Source organism: Pleurodeles waltl, chromosome 3_2, assembly GCF_031143425.1.
Source record: "Pleurodeles waltl isolate 20211129_DDA chromosome 3_2, aPleWal1.hap1.20221129, whole genome shotgun sequence".
NCBI lineage: Eukaryota > Metazoa > Chordata > Amphibia > Caudata > Salamandridae > Pleurodeles > Pleurodeles waltl.
The window spans coordinates 175,385,312-175,411,568 of NC_090441.1; the positions used below are offsets into that span (position 1 = coordinate 175,385,312).

Consider the following 26,257-nt stretch of genomic DNA (forward strand, 5'->3'; position numbering starts at 1 on the left):
CATGTGCTACATTTTGGCAGAAAAACCAGTTGGAAATGTCCACCGTTGTTTTGTATTTTTTATGCACTATGTTATTAATTAGTGCTGTGCTATGTGAATTTTGTATAGCGTATGTACGTGTATGACTGTTAAAGTGTCTGTAATCTAAGATTATTCTATAAGAATGGTCGGGTTTTGCAACTGGGAATAACGGGTTATTAATTGCAGGCACAAGGCCCACATACTCCCTGGTACTCGAGCTGAGTGAGGATCTCGCTCACTGGAGCTTTTGCTTCATTTTTAACAGGATATTGTGGCTGAGGTTGGGGTGTAGACTTGATAGGTATTACATGACATGGAGAGTCCTTGTCCCAACCTACATGATTTCGGTACAATGCAGGTGCCTGCGCTAAAGCCCATTTAACAGCGTAGACTTCTTTTACCGCTTCTGGGACAAGATCAGAGAAAGAAGGCAAAGTGACATCTTCCCCATGTGGGATCTTATGGACGTGCTTGGGTGGCCAGTCCCTTTCGGGCAGCAGAATGTCACAACTAAGTTCATCTCAAAATATCACACCAATGGTGCGCTCCATGTCTCCCTCAATTTGGATATTTAAATCATAAACCCTGTTGGGTGGGAGAACGCGCCTGTCCGCAGTCTCAACTGCAATGAAATCACATCCAGATGATCTTTCAGACTCTGGCGACATATCGTGATCTCTGCTGCGCTTTCTAACAGTGTCACTGCCCACGTCTTGTTCTTCAGCAATGTTCTCAAGTGTACTGGCATTTTTAATTAACAATGCTGCCCCCTTTTTCTTTTTAAACTGGCTTTTGTTGTGGGGACTTATCTTCTTTTTTGTCTGAAGACTGTGGTGAGTCTTTCTTCTGTTTAACTTATTCAGGACCGCCCCCTCTCTCGCTACATCTATCCGGTGCGTCCTGAAAGGAACAAGAGGGACGTAAATCAGTATATCTTTCAGGAGCTTTTATATTTTCTCTATTTCTGAGAGTGTATCTCCTGTTGGAGTTCTCTGGGGGCGGAGAATCAGTTCTCTGATTTTGTCTATCTTTAAATTGTTTGTCTTTATCCCAGCGCTTCTTAGAACCCTCCTGTGCTTGTTTAATACCTTCCGTAGGGGTGGTACTCTGTAATTCAAGCTTCTTCTGCTTGGCTCCCAAACTATCCTGTCCTATACTGGTATAGGTATTGGAAATAAGTTTCAGTAGCTCTTTCTCCTGGTCCAAATGTGGAATCTCTTGGAGACGCTGGTGTATAGCCAGTGCTACCGCTTCCCCTTTGATAATACTGAGTATTATTGAGGAGACTGCGTCGAAGTTACGCATTAATTTCATCCCCAAATCTAGGGCTGGAGCAGCCCCATGCTCATTCTGAATTTGTTGTAACACTTCCAGTAAATTGGCAAGTGTCGGGGTACCATGTGTGGAGTATAAATTGCAGCGAAGACTGTACCCCATGTGGCGCAGTCATCCATCGAGGGAACGATTCCAAAGGGCAAGCACATTGTGAGAATTCTATTTTTCTCCTGTGGTCCCGTATGGGAAAACACAGCTTCCAGCTGATTTGTTTTCTGGGCTATCCAGAATGGTATTTTCTCTCGTTCTGTGGGTACCTTAGCCATGATAGTATGTACTGTTTGTGGATTAATCCCAGTAGCCAGTTGATATCCAGCAGGTGCTCGACGCGCTGGTGTTGTATTCGAAGTGTTCAAAGTTCGCATTACAAACCGAACAAGCCGTCTATAAAGTGTTACTAGCTCAATTTATACGTTTCGCACATCTGCTGCTTGCATATTTTGTATACCTGGGTGAGGTGTGTATGTGGCAAACATAGGCCACGTTGGTCCTTCATTACCTAAGGGACCTAATCTCATGGGTTGTATTACATGTGGTAGGGCGCCTTGAGTGGAATTTCATGATACTGGTATGCTTCGTACCGTATTGGTACGTTTGCAATTCTATACAAACCCAGGAATAAAATGTTTCTGTTTGGTAAGCTTCACTAGCTTCCACTATGAATGTAACATCCCCGCTCTCTTCTCTTAAGCCATGCGCTACTAGATGTACAGTTAGTGCTTGTCTAGCATTCTCGGGAATCTCCATGACAATAGCCATGTTGTGCAATGGGTAAAAGAGATGGAACACCAAATGGGGAGCAAAGTCCTTTTATGAGTTCGAGCTCGAACAACCTACAGCCTAATTAGGTGGACGTCTCCATATAACGGTACTTAGGGTACCTGTAGTATGTGAGACAGTGATAATCAGGGTATCGGTAAATTAGTGCCTAAACACCATCGTTGGTGGCACCCTGTCGTAGTTGGACTCTTGCTCTAGGCAAGACTGCTGGTTTAAGGATGACAGTACTTGTTTGTAGGCGACTATGCCAATCCTACAACAAATCGTAACTGTCGCTCCCGGCTCACAAGCAGCACCTCACCAAAAACCCAAACTGTAAAAAGGTCATTTGTGGCAGCCTTTATGCATGGACTCAAGAGTGCAACATCTAAGGGAGTATTGTGGTTAAATGGAGATTACCCCTTTCTCACATTAACAACATGTCTCAATCAAACACAGGCAATGAAGAAGATGCAGTAAGGTTTCAGTAAGTTTTATTTAGCAAAACTGCAATCTGTGATAAATTGCACGGGCTGCAATGATTAGGATAATGAATAATACAAGAAACAGGATTGTGAAGCAAGAGTCATTAATACAAAGACCCCCACCATCTTGCAATAACATGAAATGACATAAAGTGAAAAATATGTCCTAATACCCCAATGCCATGTACCTGGGCCCATATTTATACTTTTTGACGCAAAACTGCACCAACGCAGTTTTGCGTCAAAAAAATTAGCGCCGGCTAACGCCATTCTGAAGCGCCATGCGGGCGCCGTATTTATTGAATGACGTTAGCCGGCGTTAGCCGCCGGCGCTGTCTGGTGTGCGTTAAAAAAAAACACGTACACCAGGCAGCGCCGGCGTAGGGGGAAAATGGCGTATGGGCGTCCACAAATGGTGCAAGTCAGGCTGAGGCAAAAAAATCGCCTCAACCCGATTTGCGCCATTTTTTTTTCACTCCCAACCCCCATTGAAATGACTCCTGTCTTAGCAAAGACAGGAGTCATGCCCCCTTGCCCAATGGCCATGCCCAGGGGACTTCTGTCCCCTGGGCATGGTCATTGGGCATAGTGGCATGTAGGGGGGCACAAATCAGGCCCCCCTATGCCACAAAAAAAAATAAAAAAAAATACTTACCTGAACTTACCTTAATGTCCCTGGAGTGGGTCCATCCATCCTTGGGTGTCCTCCTGGGGTGGGCAAGGGTGGCAGGGGGTGTCCCTGGAGGCATGGGGGGGCACCTCTGGGCTCATTCTGAGCCCACAGGTCCCTTAACACCTGCCCTGACCCAGGCGTTAAAATCCGGCGCTAAAGCGGGTTTTTTAGACCCGCCCACTCCCGGGCGTGATTTTTGCCCGGGAGTATAAATCCCACGCACATGCCTCGGAGTCGATTTTTTAGACGGGAACGCCTACCTTGCATATCATTAACGCAAGGAAGGTGTTCACGCCCAAAAATGACGCTAACTCCATGAACTTTGGCGCTAGACGCGTCTAACGCCAAAGTATAAATATGGAGTTAGTTTTGCATCGAATTTGCGTCGAAAAAAACGACGCAAATTCGGCGCAAACGGAGTATAAATATGCCCCCTAATCTCTAACCTAAAAGAGAGCTATGCATGTTAAACCTAATCTGCCAATGCCATGTCCATGAGAAGAGTTTCCCAACCCTTGTTACCTTGGAATGAGGTCTCTAGCTCAGACTCCGTAGGGACACGAAGACTGGGTCAGCATCAAGGCGACGTGCAGCATCAATAGCAGCGATGGCATCTGGTCAGAATCCCTCTGACTATCTCTTTAAGTGAGGAGTATTTATACAGATCTGCTTGGACCCCTGGCATAACTCTGTGCCCAAACAATAGATAACAAGATATGCTTGGGACGGTGATTTATATAAACAATTCGCTCAAAAATGTGAAGAGGGAAAGTACCTAATGTGAACACCTACAGTTTGTTTATCTTTGTCGCTTGATATTGACGCCTTAGCACGGTGGCACTGAAAATGCAAAACTAAAACACGGGCCTAATTAAAAACAAGGCAGACATCTTAAAAGATTTAATTAAATGTGCTAAAACAGAGCAAGGGTAAAAGTCACTAGGTGACGGGGGCATGAGTCTGCAAGCCAAAGGCTAAGCTAACTTCTGTATCGCATTAAAAAAAACTAGGATTCACTACACCATCAATTTAAGCAATCTTCCCCACCCTGTCACACTACAGAGCCCCCAACATCTAAAGATCCATTATGTTCAGAGAAGACTCTCATATTAAGAGACAGTGAGTCTAACTCCAGAGATCAAGTCATAGTTACAGTGGTAGCTGGACCATGTGGCTGCCTGGAATGACAGAGCCTGTTTCTGCTCCTGAAAAGATGTCATTATATAATCAGACGCCAATCTGTGGTGTTGGGAAGCCAGGTTGGCAGCATCTCCACCGGAGGTAAGTGGAAGTGAGCCTCCACATAAACTGCTTGGAGCTTCTACAGTATCACCAATATTGGTGAATTCACATTTTGCCTTTACATTGGAAATCACTTTGTTCAAAAACGTACGCTAAACCACCACGTTTATTATAACAAAAAATTGCAGTGCTGAGTTCCAGTAGACATACCAACACATCAACAGAATTTCAGGGACGTCATAAGACCGATTCATATAGTAATGGCTTGGTGAATCTTCCACCCCCTGCCATCAAGAAAGTCACCTAGACCAAGAGCTGTTCTTTGCTCACAAACTATTCAGCAGGAAGAACATGCAGCAGTATCAAGACAGGATCAGCCAGCAGTCAGAGCAAGACAGTTTAGGAGAAAACGTTTCCCTGGCGCCATGCACTACTCAGGTGATGTGTAACTACAGCAGTTCCTGGTGATGGTCCATTTCTGAGCCTTGGTGTCCTCCATGATAACCTCCAGTGCCTATAGTATAAAATATTGAAAAGCATTAGCAGGGAATTAAGGGGCATTGAGAAAGAGATTGTGGATGGATACCAGGTAGGGTTTCGCATAACAGATGAGGGGAAGAGATAGCTGGGTAACAATTTAGAGGTCATACCATAGGCAATGAACATATTTTTCTCTGTGGTACAGGAGCAATCAATTCTGCAAAGGTGGAGGCAACATCAGTACCTTTTATGCTTAGATGCATTTGACTGGTCTGTCTACCGCCTTGCACATGCCGCTGCAACACTGACCAGGTGTACAATAAATGTACAAGTAGAGATGGGGCACTATAAGTGGCAATGATTCAGGTTTGCTCTGCTCTTGAAGAAATGATGACCACCAGATTGGGAGTGGGAAGCAAGGGCCAGCAACAGAGAGCAAAGATGCTTCCAGTATTAGCAGACATTCTGTAGAGGAACATGTAAGTGGGCATTGGGCAGTACAGTAGGAGCTTTGGTGATAGGCCAGGCGTGACCGGTAGGGCAGCATCAGAGACAGTGTAGCTGGAGGAAAAGGAAAACACTGATGATGTGTCTTTGTTTTTTTATTGTATTAATTTAATTGGATGCATGACAGGACTAGCACATGTTATGTTTTCATTTGCGATACATGCCTGCAAATTGAAGGTTTACAGTTAATTCGTAACACCATGCTATCAAGGAAATGATGGGGAAAAACCCTGCGACACCCCATCAGCTGCAGCTATGGCATTCTGGTAGCTATCGGAGTGTGGGAAGTGGAGTGAGCAGAGTACTTGGGCCTGTGTTGTTATGGTCTGTCTTCTGAGAGTACCTCTCCCTAGCTCAGGCTCCAGCTCAACAGTGAGTGCCAATATTACCTGACTGCTGAGTATATTTGTTACAAATCACCTTGTCTGTCCTGTGAAACATTGTAACCCTTATCCTGAAAATAAGTTTGTCTCCTCCATTACTGTTTAGCCAGTGTCTGCATCCACCACAGCATGTAAACAAACCGGTGCAGAAGATACTGTTGCATTCTTGGCCCGTTTTATAGTTTGAACCTGATTCTCACCCACTTCGTGGTAAATTGTGCATGCAAAGTGTCTATTTTACTACTATTCACAGATTGCAAATCTTTAATTCACTGTGATTCTTTTATTTGTCGATACAAACAAGGAATCCCTATTTCACATCAGTAATTTATTTAATCGAACCGTGTTCGTTTTGACTTAGGGTGACCTTTGGTACATAGCCAAATTGCATGTTAGCAGTCGCTAACTAGTTTGCAACTGGTCTACGGATTGCAGCACCTTAGAACACCTGGTCCTTTGCTCTTTATGGGCGGCCTATCAGAACACATTCAGATCGAGGAACTCATTTTGATTTCACACTGACCAAGCAAATACTGCAGTTAATAGGCATAAAAAATATATATGAGCTTCTCAAATGGAAGATTTAATTGAAACTCATCTTGATATGCTTGGAGCTTTATATGGTTTGACATCGCCTACTGTGCAAATGTGCTATTGGGAAGATGTTTAGGTGATTATGAGCCTATGGATGAGGGAGAATTGTGCAAAAAATATTGGAAGGCTTGCCCGAGGTTGAGGGGATGGCAGACAGCTGATTGTGTTGCAGAGTTTGAGTCGTTTGGTTGGTTGTTTGGAGAGGCTTTGTCCTGTCCAATATAGATGTTACGTCATCAAGGATGGACATGAGTACCACCACTGGTGCCATGAGAAGGTGGAAACCCATCTGAGCTGGGCCCAACCCTTGGTCTTTCTTGACAAACTCAGAGAGATGGTTATTGCCACATTGTGATTATGGCTGGAAAAGGGCGATAGGCTAAAGTTAGCTGCCACTGACAGATCTGCTTTATGTTGTTTAGCCGAGGCAATCAATATTTCCTTCCAGGTGGGAGTAACTCTTGCTGAGGGGAAAGATAAAGGATTAGTAGCTCACTTAGCTAGGAGTAACTGTCTGATCTAAAAGTTTAATTATCTCTATTAGGTCATGAAGTGACCCCCTGGCTCGATAGTATGAGCTTCCGAAGGAATTGTCGATGCCGATGCAGATTTAAATTCAGTAAAAATTATATCCAGAAGCAAACTAAGGGCAGTTGCCTCACTGACAATATAAGTACAAATAACTATCTTGGAAAGTATTAAGAACAATGACAATTTCATTATGAAAATTAGGGAGATGATAAATACTCCTGAGAAGCCCCAACACATGTGGAGGCAACCAAAGGGGTCTTAAAAAAAAAAAACTAAACTTTACAGGAAATCTCTTTAGCTTTGTATGGTGTTGTAGGGATCTGCGAAAGAAAATATACGCTGTAGAGGATTTGAGATGTTTTTATAGGATTTTAAGTGGGTCTTATGAAGATTCTAGATGAAGCTTCGGATAGTTTCTGGGGCACCAATGATGTTCCAAGACCTGAAATACACGGTTCCCTTCCTTTAGCTCTGAAGTACACCAAGGACTTCAGGGTTAGGTCTGTTGAGGGTCACCATGTTCACAGGAGTGATACAATTAAAAGCGGGTGTCAGTCGAGAGGCCCAAGCTTATGTCTGCCTTATGAACCTCTATAGTCACAGTAGAACTAGTTGCCACAAGCAAATACAAAAGATTGGTAGAATATTTAGTCACATGATCGTGGGCGTTTGCAAGTGGTAGTATGCTATGTATAATGGAGTGACCAATGTACTCTGTCAATACCATTTAGATTAGTATTATCAAAGTTTGTGAGTGAATATTAAGTGCAAAGTGTGCCCTACTTGATGACAGACATTATTATGCTGTGACAGACCAAAAACATAGAATGCAAGCAGACATTTAGCATCTTCCTTGCAGTTGCTTGTAGCCATAGGTTAAAACCTAGATCTAGTAAACTGGAAGACAGCAATCAATACAGGTGATAAGTTTGGCTCAGATAGGAACACAGTTTCCAGAAGTGGCCAGCGCATGATAACATGGGCGACAGATTAATGTTGAGAAGAACCCATTCAACCTCAAGCAAAAGGAGTTTGCATCATTTTAATTGAGGGCAGTTGGAAAGTGGATTATTGGGAAGGGCAGGTAAGTACCTACACTTAGCAATAGGCCACTAACCCCGACTAAGTCCAGTCAGGTCTCAAATTAATACCCCGCTCAAAACCTTGGTAGCTTGGCAACGAGCGACAAGGCTTAATTTAGGAGAAGTGTGTAAAGCATTTAAAAATCACAAAGCAGTAAATAAGTAAAACACAAAACACAATGACAATAGGTTATATTTTTATCTTTAACATTACAACAAACCTATTCAAATCAGATAAGGAGAACTGGAGATATGAATTTTTATAGAATTAATGTTTTCTAGCGCATTGAACCTAAAAGCGCCCATCTAGTCACAGTAGACCGGGGCAAAGTCAAAGTTTGAGGCTGACCGTGATGGAGCCCTGTTCGGCTACAGCAAGCTTGATGCCTCGGTCAAAAGATTACCTTTGGACTTAGTCTTTTTCTTGAAGATTTTCTTCAGCGGGACGAAGTCTCCCATCTGATCCAACCTCTGTGGAGCCCTCTTCGGATACTCGTCGCAGGAGACCTCGGTGAAGAATTCTACCTTCGGACTTGGATGATTTTTCAGGATGGAAATCTTCGTCTGGACAAAAGCTAACTCTAAATCCTGATCAGACGTCCTTGGAGCCCTCCTTGGATACACTGCGCAGGAAGTCCTGGTCAACTTTTTACGTTCAGATTTTGTCACTTTTTTTGGAGCTTTCTGCTTCTGACGGGGGTCGACCCTCCACAGCAAGCCACTTTCAATGCAAGGTCATCGGATCACCTTTCCAGGAGCCCCCGATTAAATCCTGGAAGTCTGGGGCTCCAGAGCTTTTCAGTGGGATGAGCCTGAACGTCAGGCAGGGTCACAGTTGAGGTAAGCCAGCTTGACTTACCACGGTGGGTTGGTCCCTTTAGGGAGTTTTCTTCCAAAAGTTCTCCAAACTTCTGGATTGTCTTCAATAAGGTCTTTGAAGGTCCTTTAGGAGTCCACAGCTCACCACCCAAAAGTTACAGAAGCTCAGAGTTGCCCCTGGAGGGTTAGGACTCCCAGAATGCACCTGGTTCAGATCCAAAAATGACCACTAGCCACTTGTCAGCTGCTTCAGGTTTTAAATCAGGGGACTCTGGTTAGCTATTTTTCGCATGTAGCAAGCAGGAAGTCCGTTCTTGAACCAGTTGAAGACAGTCATATTAGTGTAATGTCAAAGTGTGCAGCGGGTGCAGTCCTTCAGAGAGCAGTGTCCAGGTGCAGATAAGGGGTCCAGCAGCACACTCTTTCTTCTGATGTTCCTTGTAGGTATCTGAGGTGTGGGTGCAGCTCTGCCAAATGTACCCTTGCTCCTGGATGGAAAAGCAGGGGCAACTGTCCAGTCACAGGCAGGCCACTACCTCTTGGGTGACCACTACATGGGAAGTGTGGCAAAAATCAGTCCCAGGAACAACATTCCCTAAAAATAAAAAATGGCAGAAACTGAATTTTTAATCTTAGGTCTGGCTGTGTCCACCCACTGGTGTGGCTAAAAATCCTTAACACACCCCTCTCCTAATCTAATCAAGAGGGCACCTGGTTGTCTGGGTTTGCAGGAAATGGGGGATGTCCTGAGCTGCTCCAAATGTCCTTCCATCCTTTGAAGATCAATTTGCCCCCGCCCCCCCCCAACCCATTTCACAATCTGCTGAGGCAGATCTCCTCCCCCAGGCACATTCTTGGTCTTCAGCCCAGGCCACTTCACACCTCATCAAGGCAGCCTGGCCAATCAGAGAAGGGCACTACAGAGCTGAAACTGGCAACTTTCAAGAAGAGTTCTAAAACTCTTTCTAGGTGAAGGTTATAGGAAATTCAGCAGTGGCAAGTTTTATTTATTATAACATTAAGTTTGATACCAAACTTGACAGGTCTAGCTCATTTAGAGACTTTAATCATTAAAATAAAGTCTCCCTATTTTAGCCTAAGGAGCCCATTCACTACAATAAGAGAAAAACAAATTTGGCTATTTTTCCTCACCAGGGATTATAAAACATATTTTTGTAGGTCACTGCTTATAGTTACACTGTACCCAACCCTGGGTAAACACCTAACAGGTGACATATTATATAAAAAAAAAAAAAAAAAGTAGTTTAAGACTCTAGAAGTACTTTTAATTCCAAAGTCAAATTTGCATGTAACTTTCATTTAAAAGCAGCAAGTAAGGTAGGCCTGCCTTTAAAATGACCATGGGCACTTCAGCAGTGCACTTCTCAGGGGGAGGGGGAAGGAAGAGGACTGCCTATGCTGGGGCCCCTAAACCTACATGTCCTACCATATGCTAAGGACTTATAGGTAGGATGACATAACCAATTATAATTAGGCTAATTTGCATACTCATTTTACACAGTGCACAGGCCCTGGGACTGGTTGAACAGATCTGAGTAAGGCAAACAGCAGAAAAGGGTGAAAAATGGGGGCAAAAAGTTAGGGGGCTTCTGCAATCATCCCAGGTTTCTCACAAGCCCGAAGATCAGATTCTCAGCCACTCACCTCCCTGCTTACTTGTATGATCATGAAAGTAAATCATGTGTGCAGGGGTAACTTCAAGGGCACAGCCAGGGAAGGACAACTCAAACCATATATATCTGTGACGAAAGGGACATCCACCTTATGGTCTACAAAGCTGTTCTGCAGATGCAGGAAAAGATTAGTTGCAGAACATGCATGCAAATAACCTCACATTTATTGCAATAAGAGGAAGTGTTCTTCACCTGCTTCCACCGAGGATGTTGGAGTTAGGTGCTCATGTATTCCTACTGAAGAAATCCCACCAACTAGGGTGACGCAGAATAAGAGAATCAAGAGTCCCTAAAGGAGTGGAGTTGTTGGCTTTGTGTGGATGGCTGGTTGGGTTGGATGTTTCACCCAATGCATGTGTGGTGTGCAGTTTGTGTTTGTATGAGCAGGAAGTGGTCTGTAATTTACATGACCCCATAAATGGATTTTGTGTGTCTGTGCAATCACAGTTCATCTCCAGGTATGTCCAAGTAGGGGTGTTCGCCTCTTTTGCAGTCACCTAGCCGTATGAATGAAATCTCCCTTCTCGGAATATGATGCTCACTACAAAATGTCCAATGTATAGAAAATTCAATTTACCACATTACTCTAAAAATTAGTAAGTAATGCAGTACTACTCGACGTGGAGGACATGAGCCACAGGTTAGTCATGGGGTCCTAAAATGTTGTTCACCAGATGATCAAAACATCTTTTGTTTTTTGTTATTGTTGCATTTGAAGAGCATTTGTAACCTTCTGAAAGGAGCACAAGAAGTCTTTGCTGCTTGGTTAAGGCTGATTCCTCTCCAATTGCTGTTTGATTCTCTTAAAGGGAGCTGTAACCTTCCTGCTGAACCACTCTCTACTGGAGCCAAGAGCAGGTGGAATCAGGTAGCTGGTGATGATTAGAGCATCTAGGGAACAGTGAGAAACCTAAGGCTTCTACGGCTCCTTCCACGCAGCCCAGGTCTTGCCAGTGGTGATGCCGTCTCCTTTGCTAGCAGATCAGGCAGTGGAATTACTCATCCGAATGAAATACTATCAACACTACAAAGAGGAGCACCTGAGGAAACTCCCTCAGTCAACTGAGCTCAGCCCAACTAGTCAGTCAAATGACCACTATGCTTTGTGCACCTGAGGATCTTCAAGGCATGAGCGAGAGATAGGAAAAATAAAAACACCGCTGCCAATCAGATGGCTCAGGTATTTTTTTTCCTCCCAAACCCACCTGTCAAGAAATAGTAAGTTTGACATCTTTCTCAAAAATTAAGTAACGTATTTACTCCAGATCACAAAATGCACACTTTCAGAGTCTAGCTTTCTGCCAAATGTGGTGTAATAACATTCAGCTCGTCTGTAGCCCTTTCCAGAACTCCCTATGGAAATTGCACTTTAGTCCCATAACTACAGAGTGGCAGCCTCCCCATATATGGATGGAGATATACACACACACACTATACTTACCTGAGTGGTATGTGCTAAAGGGTGTTAAGCCATTCTACCTATCCCGAAGTTGATGAAAATATCCCCTATGAAAGCATTGGCCAAGTGGTAATATTTTCCTTAGCATTTCCACTTTCAAACTAGTATTCTGAAGCTGCTAGAGACTTCTAGCTCCAAAGGACTGAGCCAAGCCTGCCACGATTTGAACATGTGACCTAGACAACAGTTGTACAGAAGAGGTTTAACCCAGCTTAGTTAGCCCAGGTAAATGCACATTGGTATCTTCCCATGAAGATGGAACTATGAAATCCAGTACTACAGGCTACCATGTGGTTAGCACTGGAGTCACAAGGCTGTTGCTTCCGTCCACCAAGTGGCATTTAGTGCCAAACTTAAAAATAAAAAAAACACCCAAGTTGAAGATTGACAATTAACCAATTACAACACCATTGATAAAATACCTTTATTTTACAAACAATAAAAATATACTATAATACACAAGATATAAAGTAGAATCTAGTTTGAAGCCATGTACTTTGCCACTGCTTTGGTGCCCTCGGACAGGGCGTGCTTAGAACGTTCTCCAGGGAGCACCAGTTTCACAGCGGTCTGGATCTCACGGCTGGTTATGGTGCTTCGCTTGTTGTACAGGGCAAGTCTAGCCGCCTCTGAAGCCACTCGCTCGAAGACGTCTCCATTGATGGAGTCCAGGATCTTCATTGCATCAAGTGAGAGGGTCAGATCAGGGTGGACCTGTCGGGAGACATAGCTCGTGTTAGGGCAGCAACTGAACATGCATTAACAATCCAATGTGAGGTATCCTGTTACAGAAAGATCAGCACAAACCAGTGTCTACTCATTTGAAACGAGGAGACCCCTGGACAACATCTTGAAAGTCGCACTGTTAGTATGAACAAGGATGGATTACTGCTGAAGGCCAGACATCCATCCTTTGCGCAGTCATTTTCCAGTACACCAGTGCACACAAATTACATGGGTTTCTACTTGCATTTGTTTGCAGATTACCTGCCCTCCCCACCATTCAGACCACTAGGGGGAAATTCTGCACCCACCAGAAGGACTCACTGGCCAACCATTTAAGATCTTGTTTGCATTCTTGAGTCCCAACTAAACACAAACAGAATCTGCTGCATTGAAAAGAAATGCAAAACGTCTGCTTTCCGTTTAAAATGCATCTGAGAAAATTAAAGTGTCACGGTTCAGTAACTTCTGAGATTTATACTATCTTGCAAGTCTCACCTCCCGCCAGCTGCAAACCTTTTCCCCAAAAAAGATAAACTGTTTTTTGGGGAAGGAGTGGGGCCACAGGGGTGACAAGCAACAAGGGGGAGTGCTCAGCACTCTCCCCTCAGAGCACATGTGTGTTTGGCCAGCCATCTCAACACAGGCTCAGTGGGCTCTCCAGCCCGGCAACACAGTTGCCAGGCTGGAGAGAGCCTGCATAGACTCAGTCTGCCTGGGCGCTCCCAGCCAATCCTGACGCAGCTCTGAGCAGCGTCAGGACTAGCGCAGGGCAGGCTGGGAGCCTGTGCCTGCAGAGAAGCCGCAGCAAGTGTTTTCTTTTCTTCATTTCCCCTGCCCTCCTGCTGCCCTCCATCCCCTCCTATCAACCCCAATTCTTCCCTCCCCCCCCCCCCCCCCCCCAACATTCTGCTTCACATGAGTGGCTACTGATCATGAGGGTACCTGTCATACATGGGACCTAGTTGAACTATGATATGGTCTATGCACCGGGGATCTAAACTGGGGCACCAGTACACAGACTCCAAAGGACACAATAGAACACTGATTTAATTTATTTTAGCATTATGTTCATATGTTGTGTCTTTTTAGTGTATTTAACTGGACACATGACAGACTGGCACATGTTATATCATTTGTGACACAAATGAACATGGATTACTACATACCATCCCACCAGGCACCTATGTTCAGAGGATCCTTCTTCAGGACGTGCTGCATTTCCTACAGCCCTGAATCACCCTTCACCCAACTGAGGTCCAAAGATGCTTGTAAACAAGAGGCCTGCTCTCATCACTGGTACCCTGACTGATGGGTCAGTGGTTCTGCCACCAGAACTCTGGAACCCATTCCCAGCAGAGGCTAGAGGCATCCAAAAGCACCTGGAATTTAGGGAGGCAGAGAAGCCCTAGATCCCTGCTTTGCCTCAGAGGACTTCACTTGTTCACCAAAAATCCAGAATCCATCACCTCAGAAAACTCCACACTAGCAGGTTGTGTAAAGATCTCGATTCCCCACAGTACCCCCTGCTAAAGCGCAGCTTCAAGGTTACAAGGCGGAAGCACCCCGTCGGTCAGCAAGCACCCGATGACCGCATCTTCTACGGGCAGTGCAGAAAAATAAAAGTGTAGGAACTGGATCTCCCAGGGTACCTGCTTGTTACTGAGGACAGCTGGTACTCTCCAGTTACTTGAATTTCACCTGTGCCGAGAAGACCTGCCACTCTCCCTTTTAAAGTGGTGTACTCAGTACCTGTCTGTATAGAGCACTGGCCATTGGCCACACTGTCAACCCACAATCTAACCTACTAGTAAGTAGGGTGCAGCCATGCCACAGAAAGCACTTCAGCACCTTATCAAGGGCATGAAGTGCTACACCAGTTAACTACAATGCGTTGAGCCATTACACCCAACACAAAGGTACTGCTGTGGTGGGCAAGCTTTCAGTGTATTTCATCACTTTCACATCACCCTGGGATCAGAAAAAAAGTCAGTGTCCCTTTGTAAACTCACCTGCTTGAACACTTTGTAGATGAAGCTGGAGTAGCTCTCCTTGCCCTTTCCCTTGTGCTGGACCACAGTCTTGGACACCTTGTTGGCACTGTTCTCGTTAGCCACAATGGTCTTCATGGCGCTACAAAAAATAAAAACTGAGGATAAAGACAGTCCCCATGGTTAGAACCAGATCAAGAACTATCACTGATTAGCTGCAGAAACCTTTACATAGGAGTAGGTGATCCCAGGAACGTGGCCTTGAGAAGGATGCCATGCACCTGCTGCAATCAATGGATTTACAATGGCCAGCATGATTTGTACTTGGTTAGCCCCTTCTGTGCCGCAGACGTAGTGGTTACGTCCTGCGGCACAGTGCTGCTGTGCCGAGGACGTAACCACTACGTCCTCGGCACACAGCCCAGAGGGAGCGCTCTCGCTCCCTCTGTGTGCTTCCCCCCACCCCCCCAAAGTCAGGGATGGAAGGGGAAGCCCTTCCCCTTCCACCCCCGACCCCCCCACCCCCCCATAATGACGTCAGCGCGCGATCGCGCGCTGACTTCATTATGGGGATTTCGCCGCACAGGAAGCCATTTGCTTCCTGTGCGGCGAACGGAGAAGAGGTAAGAATCTCTTCCCGGTGGGTGGGGGGTTTGGGCTAAAGAGGCACCGGGGGAAAGGAAAGGCTTTTCCTTTCCCCCGGTGTCTCTTTGAGCATTCCTGCTGCCCGATCGCATTGCGATCGGGCAGCAGGAATGCCCACTAGACACCAGGGATTTTTTTTTTTTGTTGTTCTTTACTGTTTCTTGTTTGCGGGGAGCGGCCCCTTGGGCAAGGGTCGCTCCCCTTGTGGGGGCAATTTGTTACGGCCATTTCTGCCCCCCTTGGGGGCAGATTGGCCTACTTTTTAGGCGGATCTGCCCCCAAGGGGGGCAGAAACCACTGGATCACCAGGGATTTTTATTTTCTGTGCATTTATGTTGGGGGGTGCCCCCTTGGGCAAGGGGCGCCCCCCCCAAGGGGGCAGAGAACTGTTGGCCTTTTCTGCCCCCCTTGGGGGCAGATCGGCCTATTTTTTTTAGGTCCATCTGCCCCCAAGGGGGGCAGAAGCCACTTAGGCACCAGGGATTGTGTGTGTAGTGAATGGGGGGGGCGCCCCCTTGGGCAAGGGTCGCTCCCCTGTGGGGGGCATGTCCTTTAGGGCCATTTCTGCCCCCCTTGAGGGCAGATTGGCTACTTTTTAGCCAGATCTGCCCCCAAGGGGGGCAGAAAACACTAGATCACCAGGGTTTTTTATTTTTATGTGTATTTATGTGGGGGGGGTGCCCCCTTGGGCAAGGGGCGCCCCCCCCAAGGGGGCAGAGAACTGTTGGCCTTTTCTACCCCCCTTGGGGGCAAATCGGCCTATTTTTTTTAGGTCCATCTGCCCCCAAGGGGGGCAGAAGCCACTTAGGCACCAGGGATTGTGTGTGTAGTGGATGGGGGGCGCCCCTTTGGGCAAGGGTCGCTCCCCTTTGGGGGGCATATCTTTTAGGGCCATTTCTGCCCCCCTTGAGGGCAGATCAGCCTATTATTTTTAGGCTGATCTGCCCCCAAGGGGGGCAGAAACCACTAGAACGCCAGGGATGTTTTTTTATGTGTTTATTTTTGTGGGGGGGCGTCCCCTTGGGCACGGGGCGCCCCCCCCAAGGGGGGCATTGACCTGTTGGCCATTTCTGCCCCCCCCTGGGGGCAGATGGGCCTATTTTTCTAGACCCACCTGCCCCCAAGGGGGGCAGAAGCCACGTAGACACCAGGGATAGTGTGTGTGTGTTAGTGGATGGGGGGGGCTTGGGCAAGGGTCGCCCCCCACTTTGGGGGCACATGTACCCAGGCCATTTCTGCACCCCTTGGAGACAGATCAGCCTATTTTTAGGCTGATCTGCCCCCAAGGGGGGCAGAAACCACTAGAACGCCAGGGATTTTTTTTTATTTGTTTATTTTTGTGGGGGGGCGTCCCCTTGGTCACGGGGCGCCCCCCCAAGGGGGGCATTGACCTGTTGGCCATTTCTACACCCCCTGGGGGCAGATGGGCCTATTTTCTTAGGCCCACCTGCCCCCAAGGGGGCAGAAGCCACTTAGGCACCAGGGATAGTGTTGTGTGTGTTTTTTTTGTTTGAGGGCTGTCCCCTTTGGCAAGGGTCGCTCTCCATGGGGACACAGTACTAAAGGTATTTTTTGGCTTCCTTGGGGCAGACAGGCCTATTTTTTTAGTAGGCCCATCTGCCCCTATGGCAGAATCCACTTAGGCACCAATTTCTAAAATGTTTGATGGTGGGGTGTTTGTCAACTGAAGAAGTCTTTGCATTTGTGATAAAAAATGTTTTCCTCCTTTTTGTTCTAGTTCAAAGCTTTTGCTTTATTTGCTGTGGCTCCTTGCGGTTTTGGCAGTGGTTGACCTGCAGTTTGCACAGTTGCATGTTTTAGGTAAGTAAAAACAATTTACTCCAAAGGAGTATTGTTGCCATGCATGAATGACATGTTTGTAGGGGGTGTACTAAATGCTGGATTGTGTGTGAAATTGTCCTTAGGTTTGTGCACAATGATATTTGTTTTGTCTTATTTCTAATTTGCCTTTCTTTCTTTCTTTTTAGTGGGATATCATTGGTGATTGCTGTGTAGTTGCTGGTGAATCAAGCTTTTTCAGGCAAGTGAGCGGTATAGTTTTTGAGTTTGTAACTCTTACTAACAAAGCTACACTTTGTTACTTGTCTTACACAGTGCTGGTTGTTGGTGGTGAATTTGTCCAGTTAATTTTAGCAGGAGAGATCATGGCTAGCCGCAGGATGACCGCTCAGCAGGTGGTTGGTATGCTTTTTGAGTCACAGTCTGATCATGACTATGAGACGGACTCTGCATCTGAGGCAGAGGAGGAAGTCAGATTCTGGCAGTGATGTTTCTGTTGGAGGGGAATCTTCTGATGAAGCCACACTCCGTGCAGATGAAGGTTCTGTTTTAGAGGAGGACATTGATGTGCCAATAGTGCAGCAACCTGGGGCTGAAAGGTTTCCTGTTAGAAGACCTGATGTCTGGGTTGCCCCAAACATGGAGCAGCCAGAGTTGCCTGCCTTTACTGGTCTCCCGGGGTGTAACGCCAATACAGAGAACTTTATGCCTATCAATTTCTTTGAGTTATTCATGGATGATGTGTTTTTGGAAGAGATTGTTGAGCAGACTAATTTGTATGCGGAGCAGCATTTGAGGGACAACGCTGCTAGACTTAGGCCACACTCTAGAGCTGCCCAGTGGATTCCCACAAATTTGGAGGAGCTAAAAAAGTTTTTGGGTTTGACTTTTTTGATGGGGTTGATAAGGAAGCCGTCACTGGCTTCTTATTGGTCTACTAGTCCCTTGATGGCAACAGCTATATTTCCAGCTACCATGAGTCGTAATCGGTATTTGCTTCTTCTTAGGATGCTGCATTTTGTTGACAATGCATTAGCCTTGCCACGAGATCACCCAGATTCTGACCGTCTTTTCAAGATTAGGCCTGTCCTTGATCATTTTGTAGATCGGTTTTCGGAGGTCTATGTTCCAGGCAAAGAGATAAGTGTGGACGAGTCTTTGGTCCTCTTCAAGGGTCGTTTGGTTTTTAGGCAGTACATTCCTAGCAAAAGGGCACGATATGGAATTAAATTGTATATGCTGTCTGAAAGTAGGACAGGATATGTGTATAGTTTCCGTGTGTACACTGGTAGGGATTCCAATATTGACCCCCCTGGTTGTCCTCCCACTTTTGGAGTTAGAGAAAATAGTGTGGGATCTTGGTAGACGACTGTTCAACAAAGGTCACCATTTGTATGTAGATAACTTCTACACTGGTGTGCAGTTGTTCAAGGAATTGTTTAGAGTGGACACAGTTGCTTGTGGCACAATCCGTTCTAACTAGAAAGGCTATCCAAGGGAGCTTGTCTGTAAAAAACTTGAGGGGACAGTGCTGTGCCTTGCGGAACGAGGAGCTGCTAGCTTTGAAATTCAGACAAGAGGGATGTCTACATGCTAAGTACCATCCATGATGAGAGTACTTCCCCTGTGACTGTTTGGGGCCAGGTTGCTGAAGTGCGCAAACCTGTGTGCATTTTAGATTATAATAAGCACATGGGAGGTGTAGATAGAGTTGACCAGAGGTTGGAACCTTATACTGCTATTCGTAAGTCTTATGTTTGGTATAAGAAGTTAGCACTTCACCTCTTCCACTTAGCAACCTTCAATGCTTTTATTGTGTTTAGGGATAGGTCTCCAGACTCAAAGATGACATTTGTGAAATTTCAGGAGTCAGTGATAGAGAGCCTTATTGTGGTGGAACAGGCCAGAGTTCCTAGAGAAGCAGTGGTGGAGGATGTGGCTAGATTGAAAGATCGCCACTTTGCTGACCACATTCCTCCCACACCCAAAAAAGACTTTCCAGCTAAGAAATGTAGAGTGTGTTTTCGAAGAGGTATCCGGAGGGAGTCTCGAATGTACTGCCCAGATTGTCCTTCAAAGCCTGGGCTGTGTGTCGGGGCTTGTTTTAAGAATTACCACACCCAGAAGAATTTCTGGGAACAACCATGAGTGTAAACTCATGTCTGTTTTGTATTTTCATGTGTTTAGTTTCATGGTTAGCATTTCTGTCATGTTGTTAGTTAGAGCTTTTGTGTTTGTTGTTTTGTAATTCTTTCTACTTAGTTAGGGGTTCCTCTGTTTAAAAAAAAAATATATATGATGCCATTGTGTGTGGAGTGGGGCTTGGCTGAGACTGTACATATTGACTTGATGTTGGCTACTGCAACACACTGCCAGCCAAACACCAGTCCACACACTCCCATCAGCTGGTGTGATTGTTGTATCAGGCATGTGGGCGTATGTAAGTGATGGGCCCTTGAGTGGCGCTGTCTGTCGATGTGAGTGTTGTAATGTGCTGGGCCCGTGGTTGGCGGTGTGAATGGCCTTGTGTGTGTCATGTATGAAAGTTGTGTGAATGGACTGTAAAGCGGTTGGTGCCTTGTCGCGGCTTTACAGCTCACGAGCTGTGAGTCATTGGTTCAGTTTTTTGCCTTTCAGTTACTAACAGTGCTTTTCATTTTTGTGAAAGCTCTTGTTAGTAAAATTTGATCCACTGAACCATCACTCACCCTCGTGCCAAATCCAACCAGTATGTGTCGTAAAAATGACCAAACCTGCTCCGCTGTAATCAGGCGTCGCAGCACACCTATGACACGCTAGGTGCCTCAGGTGGGACCCTGATGATGAAGCATGCCACCAACTTGGTTGGTGGGTGAGGGGTCTTTCACATAACCTAAGTGTGTTTCTTTTCAAAATTTTAGTGTTTGGCACATCACGGACGTATGTGGGCACATCAAAACGATATATTACAAAACTACCTGTGTTTGGGGGGGGGGGGGGGGAGAGGGCACCTATGTTTTTGGTCCTGTGTGCGGCCTTCATCTAGGGAAACCTACCAAACCCAGACATTTTTTAAAACTAGACACCCCAAGGAGTCTAGGGAGGAGTGGCTTGCGTGGATCCCCCAACATTTTCTTACCCAGACTCCTCTGTAAACCTCAAAATGTGCTTAAAAAAAAGCATATTTTCCTGACTTTTCTTCGTACGATCACCACTCCAGCACAAAATTCCTACTCCCCAGTGTTCCCCTCAGTCTCCCAAATAAAATGACACCTCACGTATGTGGGCCCCCAAAGCAGAGTCAGTCTAAAGATGTATAAAAGAATATGTCCTTATAAACTCGCAGTACTATCCCCTGTATCTCTACAAGTTTTGGGCCTTATTCTGTTGGAGGCACCTGGCCCACCCACACAACTGAGGTATCATTTTTATCGGGGAGACTTGGGGGAACGCTGGGTGGAAGGAAATTTGTGGCTCCACTCAGATTCCAGAACTTTCTGTCACCGAAATGTGTGAAAAATGCATTTTTTTAGCCAAAATTTGAGGTTTGGAAAGGATTCTGGGTAACAGAACCTGGTCAGAGCCCCTCAAGTCACCCCATCTTGGATTCCCCTAGGTCTCTAGTTTTCAGAAATGCACAGGTTTGGTAGGTTTCCCTAGGTGCTGGCTGAGCTACAGGCCAAAAACTACAGGTAGGCACTGTTTTCAATGAAAAAATGTGATGTGTCCACGCTGCGCTTTGGGGCGTTTCCTGTCGCGGGCGCTAGGCCTACCCACACAAGTGAGGTATCATTTTTATCGGGAGACGTGGGGGAACGCTGGGTGGAAGGACATTTGTGGCTCCTCTCAGATTCCATCACTTTCTGCCACAGAAATGTGAGGAATATGTGTTTTTTTAGCCAATTTGAGCTTTGCAAAGGATTCTGGGTAACAGAACCTGGTCCGAGCCCCGCCAGTCACCCCTCCTTGGATTCCCCTAGGTCTCTAGTTTTCAGAAATGTACAGGTTTGGTAGGTTTCCCTAGGTGCCGGCTGAGCTAGAGGCCAAAATCTACAGGTAGTCACTTCGCAAAAAACACCTCTGTTTTCTTCCAAAATTTTGGTGGTGTCCTCGTTGCGCTTTGGGGCGTTTCCTGTTGTGGGCGCTAGGCCTACCCACACAAGTGAGGTATCATTTTTATCGGGAGACTTGGGGGAACATAGAATAGCAAAACAAGTGTTATTGCCCCTTGTCTTTCTCTACATTTTTCCCTTCCAAATGTAAGACAGTGTGTAAAAAAGACGTCTATTTGAGAAATGCCCTGTAATTCACATGCTAGTATGGGCACCCCGTAATTCAGAGATGTGCAAATAACCACTGCTTCTCAACACCTTATCTTGTGCCCATTTTGGAAATACAAAGGTTTTCTTGATAGCTATTTTTTACTCTTTATATTTCAGCAAATGAATTGCTGTATACCCGGCATAGAATGAAAACCCACTGCAGGGTGCAGGTCATTTATTGGCTCTGGGTACCTAGAGTTCTTGATGAACCTACAAGCCCTATATATCCCCGCAACCAGAAGAGTCCAGCAGACGTAACTGTATATTGCTTTCGAAAATCTGACATTGCAGGAAAAAGTTACAGAGTAAAACTTAGAGAAAAATTGATGTTTTTTTCACCTCAATTTCAATATTTTTCTTTTTCAGTTATTTTCTGTAGGAAACCCTTGTAGGATCTACACAAATTACCCCTTGCTGAATTCAGAATTTTGTCTACTTTTCAGAAATGTTGCGGTTTATGGGATCCAGCGTTGGTTTCATGCCCATTTCTGTCACTGACTGGAAGGAGGCTGAAAGCACAAAAAATCGTAAAAATGGGGTATGTCCCAGTAAAATGCCAAAATTGGGTTTTCTGATTCAAGTCTGCCTGTTCCTGAAAGCTGGGAAGCTGGTGATTTTATCACCGCAAACCCTTTGTTGATGCCCTTTTCAGGGAAAAAACCACAAGCCTTCTTCTGCAGCCCATTTTTCCAAATTTTTTAAAAAAAACGAAATTCACAGTTTTTTGGCTAATTTCTTGGCCTCCTTCTGGGGAACCCACAAAGTCTGGGTACCTCTAGAATCCCTAGGATGTTGGAAAAAAAGGACGCAAATTTGGCATGGGTAGCTTATGTGAACAAAAAGTTATGAGGGCCTAAGCGCGAACTGCTCCAAATAGCCAAAAAAAGGCTCGGCACAGGAGGGGGAAAAGGCCTGGCAGCGAAGGGGTTCAAGAACCAGACAGCAGAGGGTCTTCTGGGTAAGAAGGCATTGAGGAAAGCACCCATCCTTTTTGGACCCCACAGCCTTTGGTCTGGCTTAATACAAAGGCTGTCTGGGAGATGTTAGGAACACAAAATGATGGACGGAGTGCTGAAACTTAACTCACCCCAGTCACAGATCTGGGTTTAATCCATTGTTCTTTTGCTCACCATGCCACCCCGGTTTGGACCCAGTCATATGTAAATCAGATTTGACCCTGTTCCCATGGGAACAGTCCTTCCTGGACCAGAAACAAGCATCCTGGGACTGGTTTCAGTTCGTCACCTCATCAGCATGGCTAGCTTGAATCCAGTTGCACAGTGAGCATGGGACCCGCATCTGGGAACACCCTTCCCACTAAGGGTGACTTTAGCAACACAAAATGACCCAGTTTGGGTGAGTGAAAACTGATTGGCATATGGCTGGGTCCAAACTGGGGTGGCATGGTAAGCAAGAGAACGATGGATTTAACAGATCTATGACTGGGGTGCGCGTTTGAGAAGTTTTAGCACTCCATCCATCATCTTGTGTTGCTATGTAAGGGAGATGTATCAGTTCTTTATAACACAGCTGGTTTTAACTCCACACAAATCAGTATCTCACCTCATGCAGTTGGCTATGGAGGGTATTGTTATATTCCGCCTCCCATGAAGCGCTTCCATTAAAATGCATGAGGGACTATTTTACATCTGAAGAGTACACGCAAACATGTTGCTCATTCTCCAGTTTATCTGCATGTATTATGTACAAAAGAATCTTTTTGCAGCATTGACAAACCAATGAAAAAGGGCTGCAATGGGTTAAGTGGCGTTTGTCAATACTTGCGTTTCCGTGTTAGCACTTCATAGCTGGACCTCCCAGATGTGTCAGTGCTTGAAATAAGTGGAGGCAGCTGGCACGAATCAATGACGGCATGGGCATGTGGCATCTGAACCTGTCGCAGCCCTGGCATGGGGGCAGTGTACATTGAGGGACGAGAGGGTATTGAATAGCGGCACGTGGCCTAGAAATGCAAGTTACCTCTTCCACTCTGGGAGTGGCGGATTCATCAGTCCCGTCACCGCCTGGAAGCGGTCAAGGCCGCCATCACTTTTGCACGCTTTGGTAGGTCCACATAGGTGGTTTTATTGGGTACAGACAATCCCATAAATGGTTCAGCAACAGTCCAAACAAGTATTGTTAATGCTAGTAGGCCAGGCTTATGAATACACTGTTAAGCCAGACTCAACCCCACACTCGAGTGTATGCCCTCCCAACGAAGGGGTGTGGAGTTCATGGGTAGTTTTTTTTATAGATAAAGACTTTCAGGAACAAGATCCGCCCAGACTACAATAAGTTTCCAGACTGATCCAAGCACAGACAACTAAATCCCCCGCTGTAAGGTAGGTAATGTGGGCAGAGGGGCCCGAGGAGTGCTTGGAGTCGATAGAAGTCGAGGAAAGGTTTCCCACACTCCCCTCCGTGTCAATGACCCGCAGATTACCGACTCCAACAACGAAGTGACCCCCTCCCCCGGCACAAACAGACTCTGATGAAGCATGGATGACTAGAGGGCCGTATTTAACCCCCAGTTTGAATTTAAGACAAAACAAAGTGCTCGTCACCCCACCAATAAATCACTCTCTCAAGCAGGCCCCAGACTGAACGCACAGCAGGAGTATTAGTGAGACCCGTACAGCGCCTCGAACCATCACCAGGGGTGGTTACGCTATATAAATAACCACACCCGATCTTAACACCATGCGTCAAAACAGCACTCCTGCCTGTTCCAAACTCACCCCGCAAACTCCTTCAGCATCAAACAACAACAAATCTTAATTAAAGACACAACATTAACAAGAATAAATCGATTACCAGAAGAGTACACCACCGTGAAATTCAGCTGCGATGGAAAAACGAGGCAAGCTGCTGGCATCCAGCGTTTATATAGGAGGCAGACGATTGGAGGAGAAGCCGAGAGCCCCCCCCCCCTCTCATTGTCTCCCTGCCCTCACCTGCCTCTCATCCCCCATCAATGAACAATCCAAACCCCTGCCCACCCCTTACCCGCAACTAATTGAATCCCCCATTGCATTCTGGTACCTGTAGTTCGAACTACAACATGTTTCTCACCATACACAAAATGTCGACAATTAAAGTCAATTCTAGGTGGGTCTCAAGGATCTCAAGTTGTCCAATGTCAGACGGACAACATTCCATTCAGTTCTGTATTTATGCCATATTCTTATACTTGCAGGTTCGCTTTATCCTTTCCAGAAAACAAAGAAAACAAGCACTGGCAAACCCATTTGTCCGGCGTTGGCTGCCAGCCTAAATCGTTTTTGTTTTGTCGTGACGTTTGTACAACTTTACTGTGGGGGGCAGGGGTCTGTTGATACGTCATCAATTTCTAAAAAAGTAAATTGCCTACAGCAGAAACATTTTTTGTTTGGAAAAAGTACACGTTGCTACAGTAGACCCTGGCACTAATGAGAACTACTTTGTGGAAGGATGTGCTCCTTGTGGAAGAGCTGAAGCAGTCACTCAGAGGGAAGCAAGCGAATGGCTGACCTGGGCTGAACCTCTGCCCCGTGCTCTAGTAGGCAGAAGAAACATGTGAATGTCACACACTGCTTAATTTGTAAATAAAAAGGTGCCGGTGCTCAAGGCCCTTCTCTTAAACACGCGGCTGCTGCAATTAAATGTGTGAACAAGGAATACTGAGGCGCCGTAATCCTGAAGCCATCTCTGGCCTCTTCAATCCATATAAAGCCACTCCCTGCCCCTTCAGCTCAGTCCTGCAGCTTTCTGCTTTCTCCCTTTGTGACGCTTTTTCGTTTTTCCCTTCCTCTATCTTTCCCAAATGTGACTTTTGCTCACAGCAAATGCTTGAGGCGGGAGATTAAGCCCCGGCCCTCAAAAATAAGTGCCGGTGCTCAGCACCGGAAACAACAAGCACAAATTAGGCACTGATGTCACAATGACAGGGCAGTTTAAAACCCCTTTAGAAGAACAGATGTTTGAGGTGAGCAGATTCAGAGGGTCATTGGTGTAGGGAGCCCCAAGTAAAAGAGCTGCTCTCCACCTAAACGTGGGAACGACCCAGAGTTCTCTGCTTCCCTTGTTATTGTTGTCTGTCACTGATAGGCAGGGTACATGTGTGAAGCGGGAATGTGGCTCCGCTGCAGTCCACAAACTATTATAATCTGACACTGGTTCAGTCTGAACCAAATATACTACTCTCAGGACACACCGGTTTGTCAAAGCAAAGTCCAGGGCTAAGCACATATTTTGCTAGTAGCTTGGAGCAATGTACCTCCAGTGGCCTAACAAAAGCCCCCCGGAGCCCCTGTGGTGCGGGGAGGCCCAAGAGGCCCCTCAGAAAAAATGGTAAGTGTTGTACCGCTAAGGAGGAGGCCCCCTCCATGTACTTCGCAAGGGGACCCCATTAAGTTTTGTTACGCCACTGTGTCCTTCCTTTATACGTACATGAACTCACACCATTTGCGATGTGCTGGGAGTTACAAGAAGTAAAGTACTGTCCACTAAAGAGCAGATGTCATGCATAAGCCTGTCCAAACCACACTATTATAACATTCACAGCCGGGAGTGGCTCCTTCGAGAGTCCTCCCCGGCCAAGAGCCAGTAGATGGAAATGAAACAATAGTTCCACTATCGTTTCAATTTTCATCTGCTGGTTCAGCCAGCAGTACAGGGCTGGGCTGGGCCACGAGAGGTGGGAGGGTGCACTAAGTGTGCATGTGTGTTTGGCCAGCCAAACACACATGCACACT

The 26,257-nt window shown here is 46.0% G+C and overlaps 2 protein-coding genes across 2 annotated transcripts in view; one reads left to right on the forward strand and one right to left on the reverse strand.

Annotated features, from left to right (window-relative positions):
• LOC138286650 (sterol 26-hydroxylase, mitochondrial-like) overlaps window positions 1-26,257 on the forward strand; it is a 155,028-nt gene that overhangs the window by 50,053 nt on the left and 78,718 nt on the right. The window lies entirely within an intron of this gene.
• Window positions 12,471-24,430, reverse strand: LOC138286651 (histone H2B-like). The gene is made up of 3 exons (XM_069227113.1): window positions 24,339-24,430; window positions 14,800-14,936; window positions 12,471-12,778 (listed from the first exon to the last, which is right to left on the reverse strand). The coding sequence occupies exons 1-3, from the start codon at window positions 24,397-24,399 to the stop codon at window positions 12,542-12,544; spliced, it is 435 nt and encodes a 144-aa protein (XP_069083214.1). The 5' UTR covers window positions 24,400-24,430; the 3' UTR covers window positions 12,471-12,541.

What these genes read in the sequence shown, in the direction of transcription:
- LOC138286651 (XM_069227113.1), bottom strand. Translation starts at nt 24,399, where the DNA reads ATGCCAGCAGCTTGCCTCGTTTTTCCATCGCAGCTGAATTTCACGGTG. An exon ending in CACGGTGGTGTACTCTTCTG is followed by an intron (nt 14,937 to 24,338) that starts GTAATCGATTTA and finishes CTTTATCCTCAG; the next exon opens with TTTTTATTTTTTGTAGCGCC. An exon ending in TCTACAAAGTGTTCAAGCAG is followed by an intron (nt 12,779 to 14,799) that starts GTGAGTTTACAA and finishes GTCTCCCGACAG; the next exon opens with GTCCACCCTGATCTGACCCT.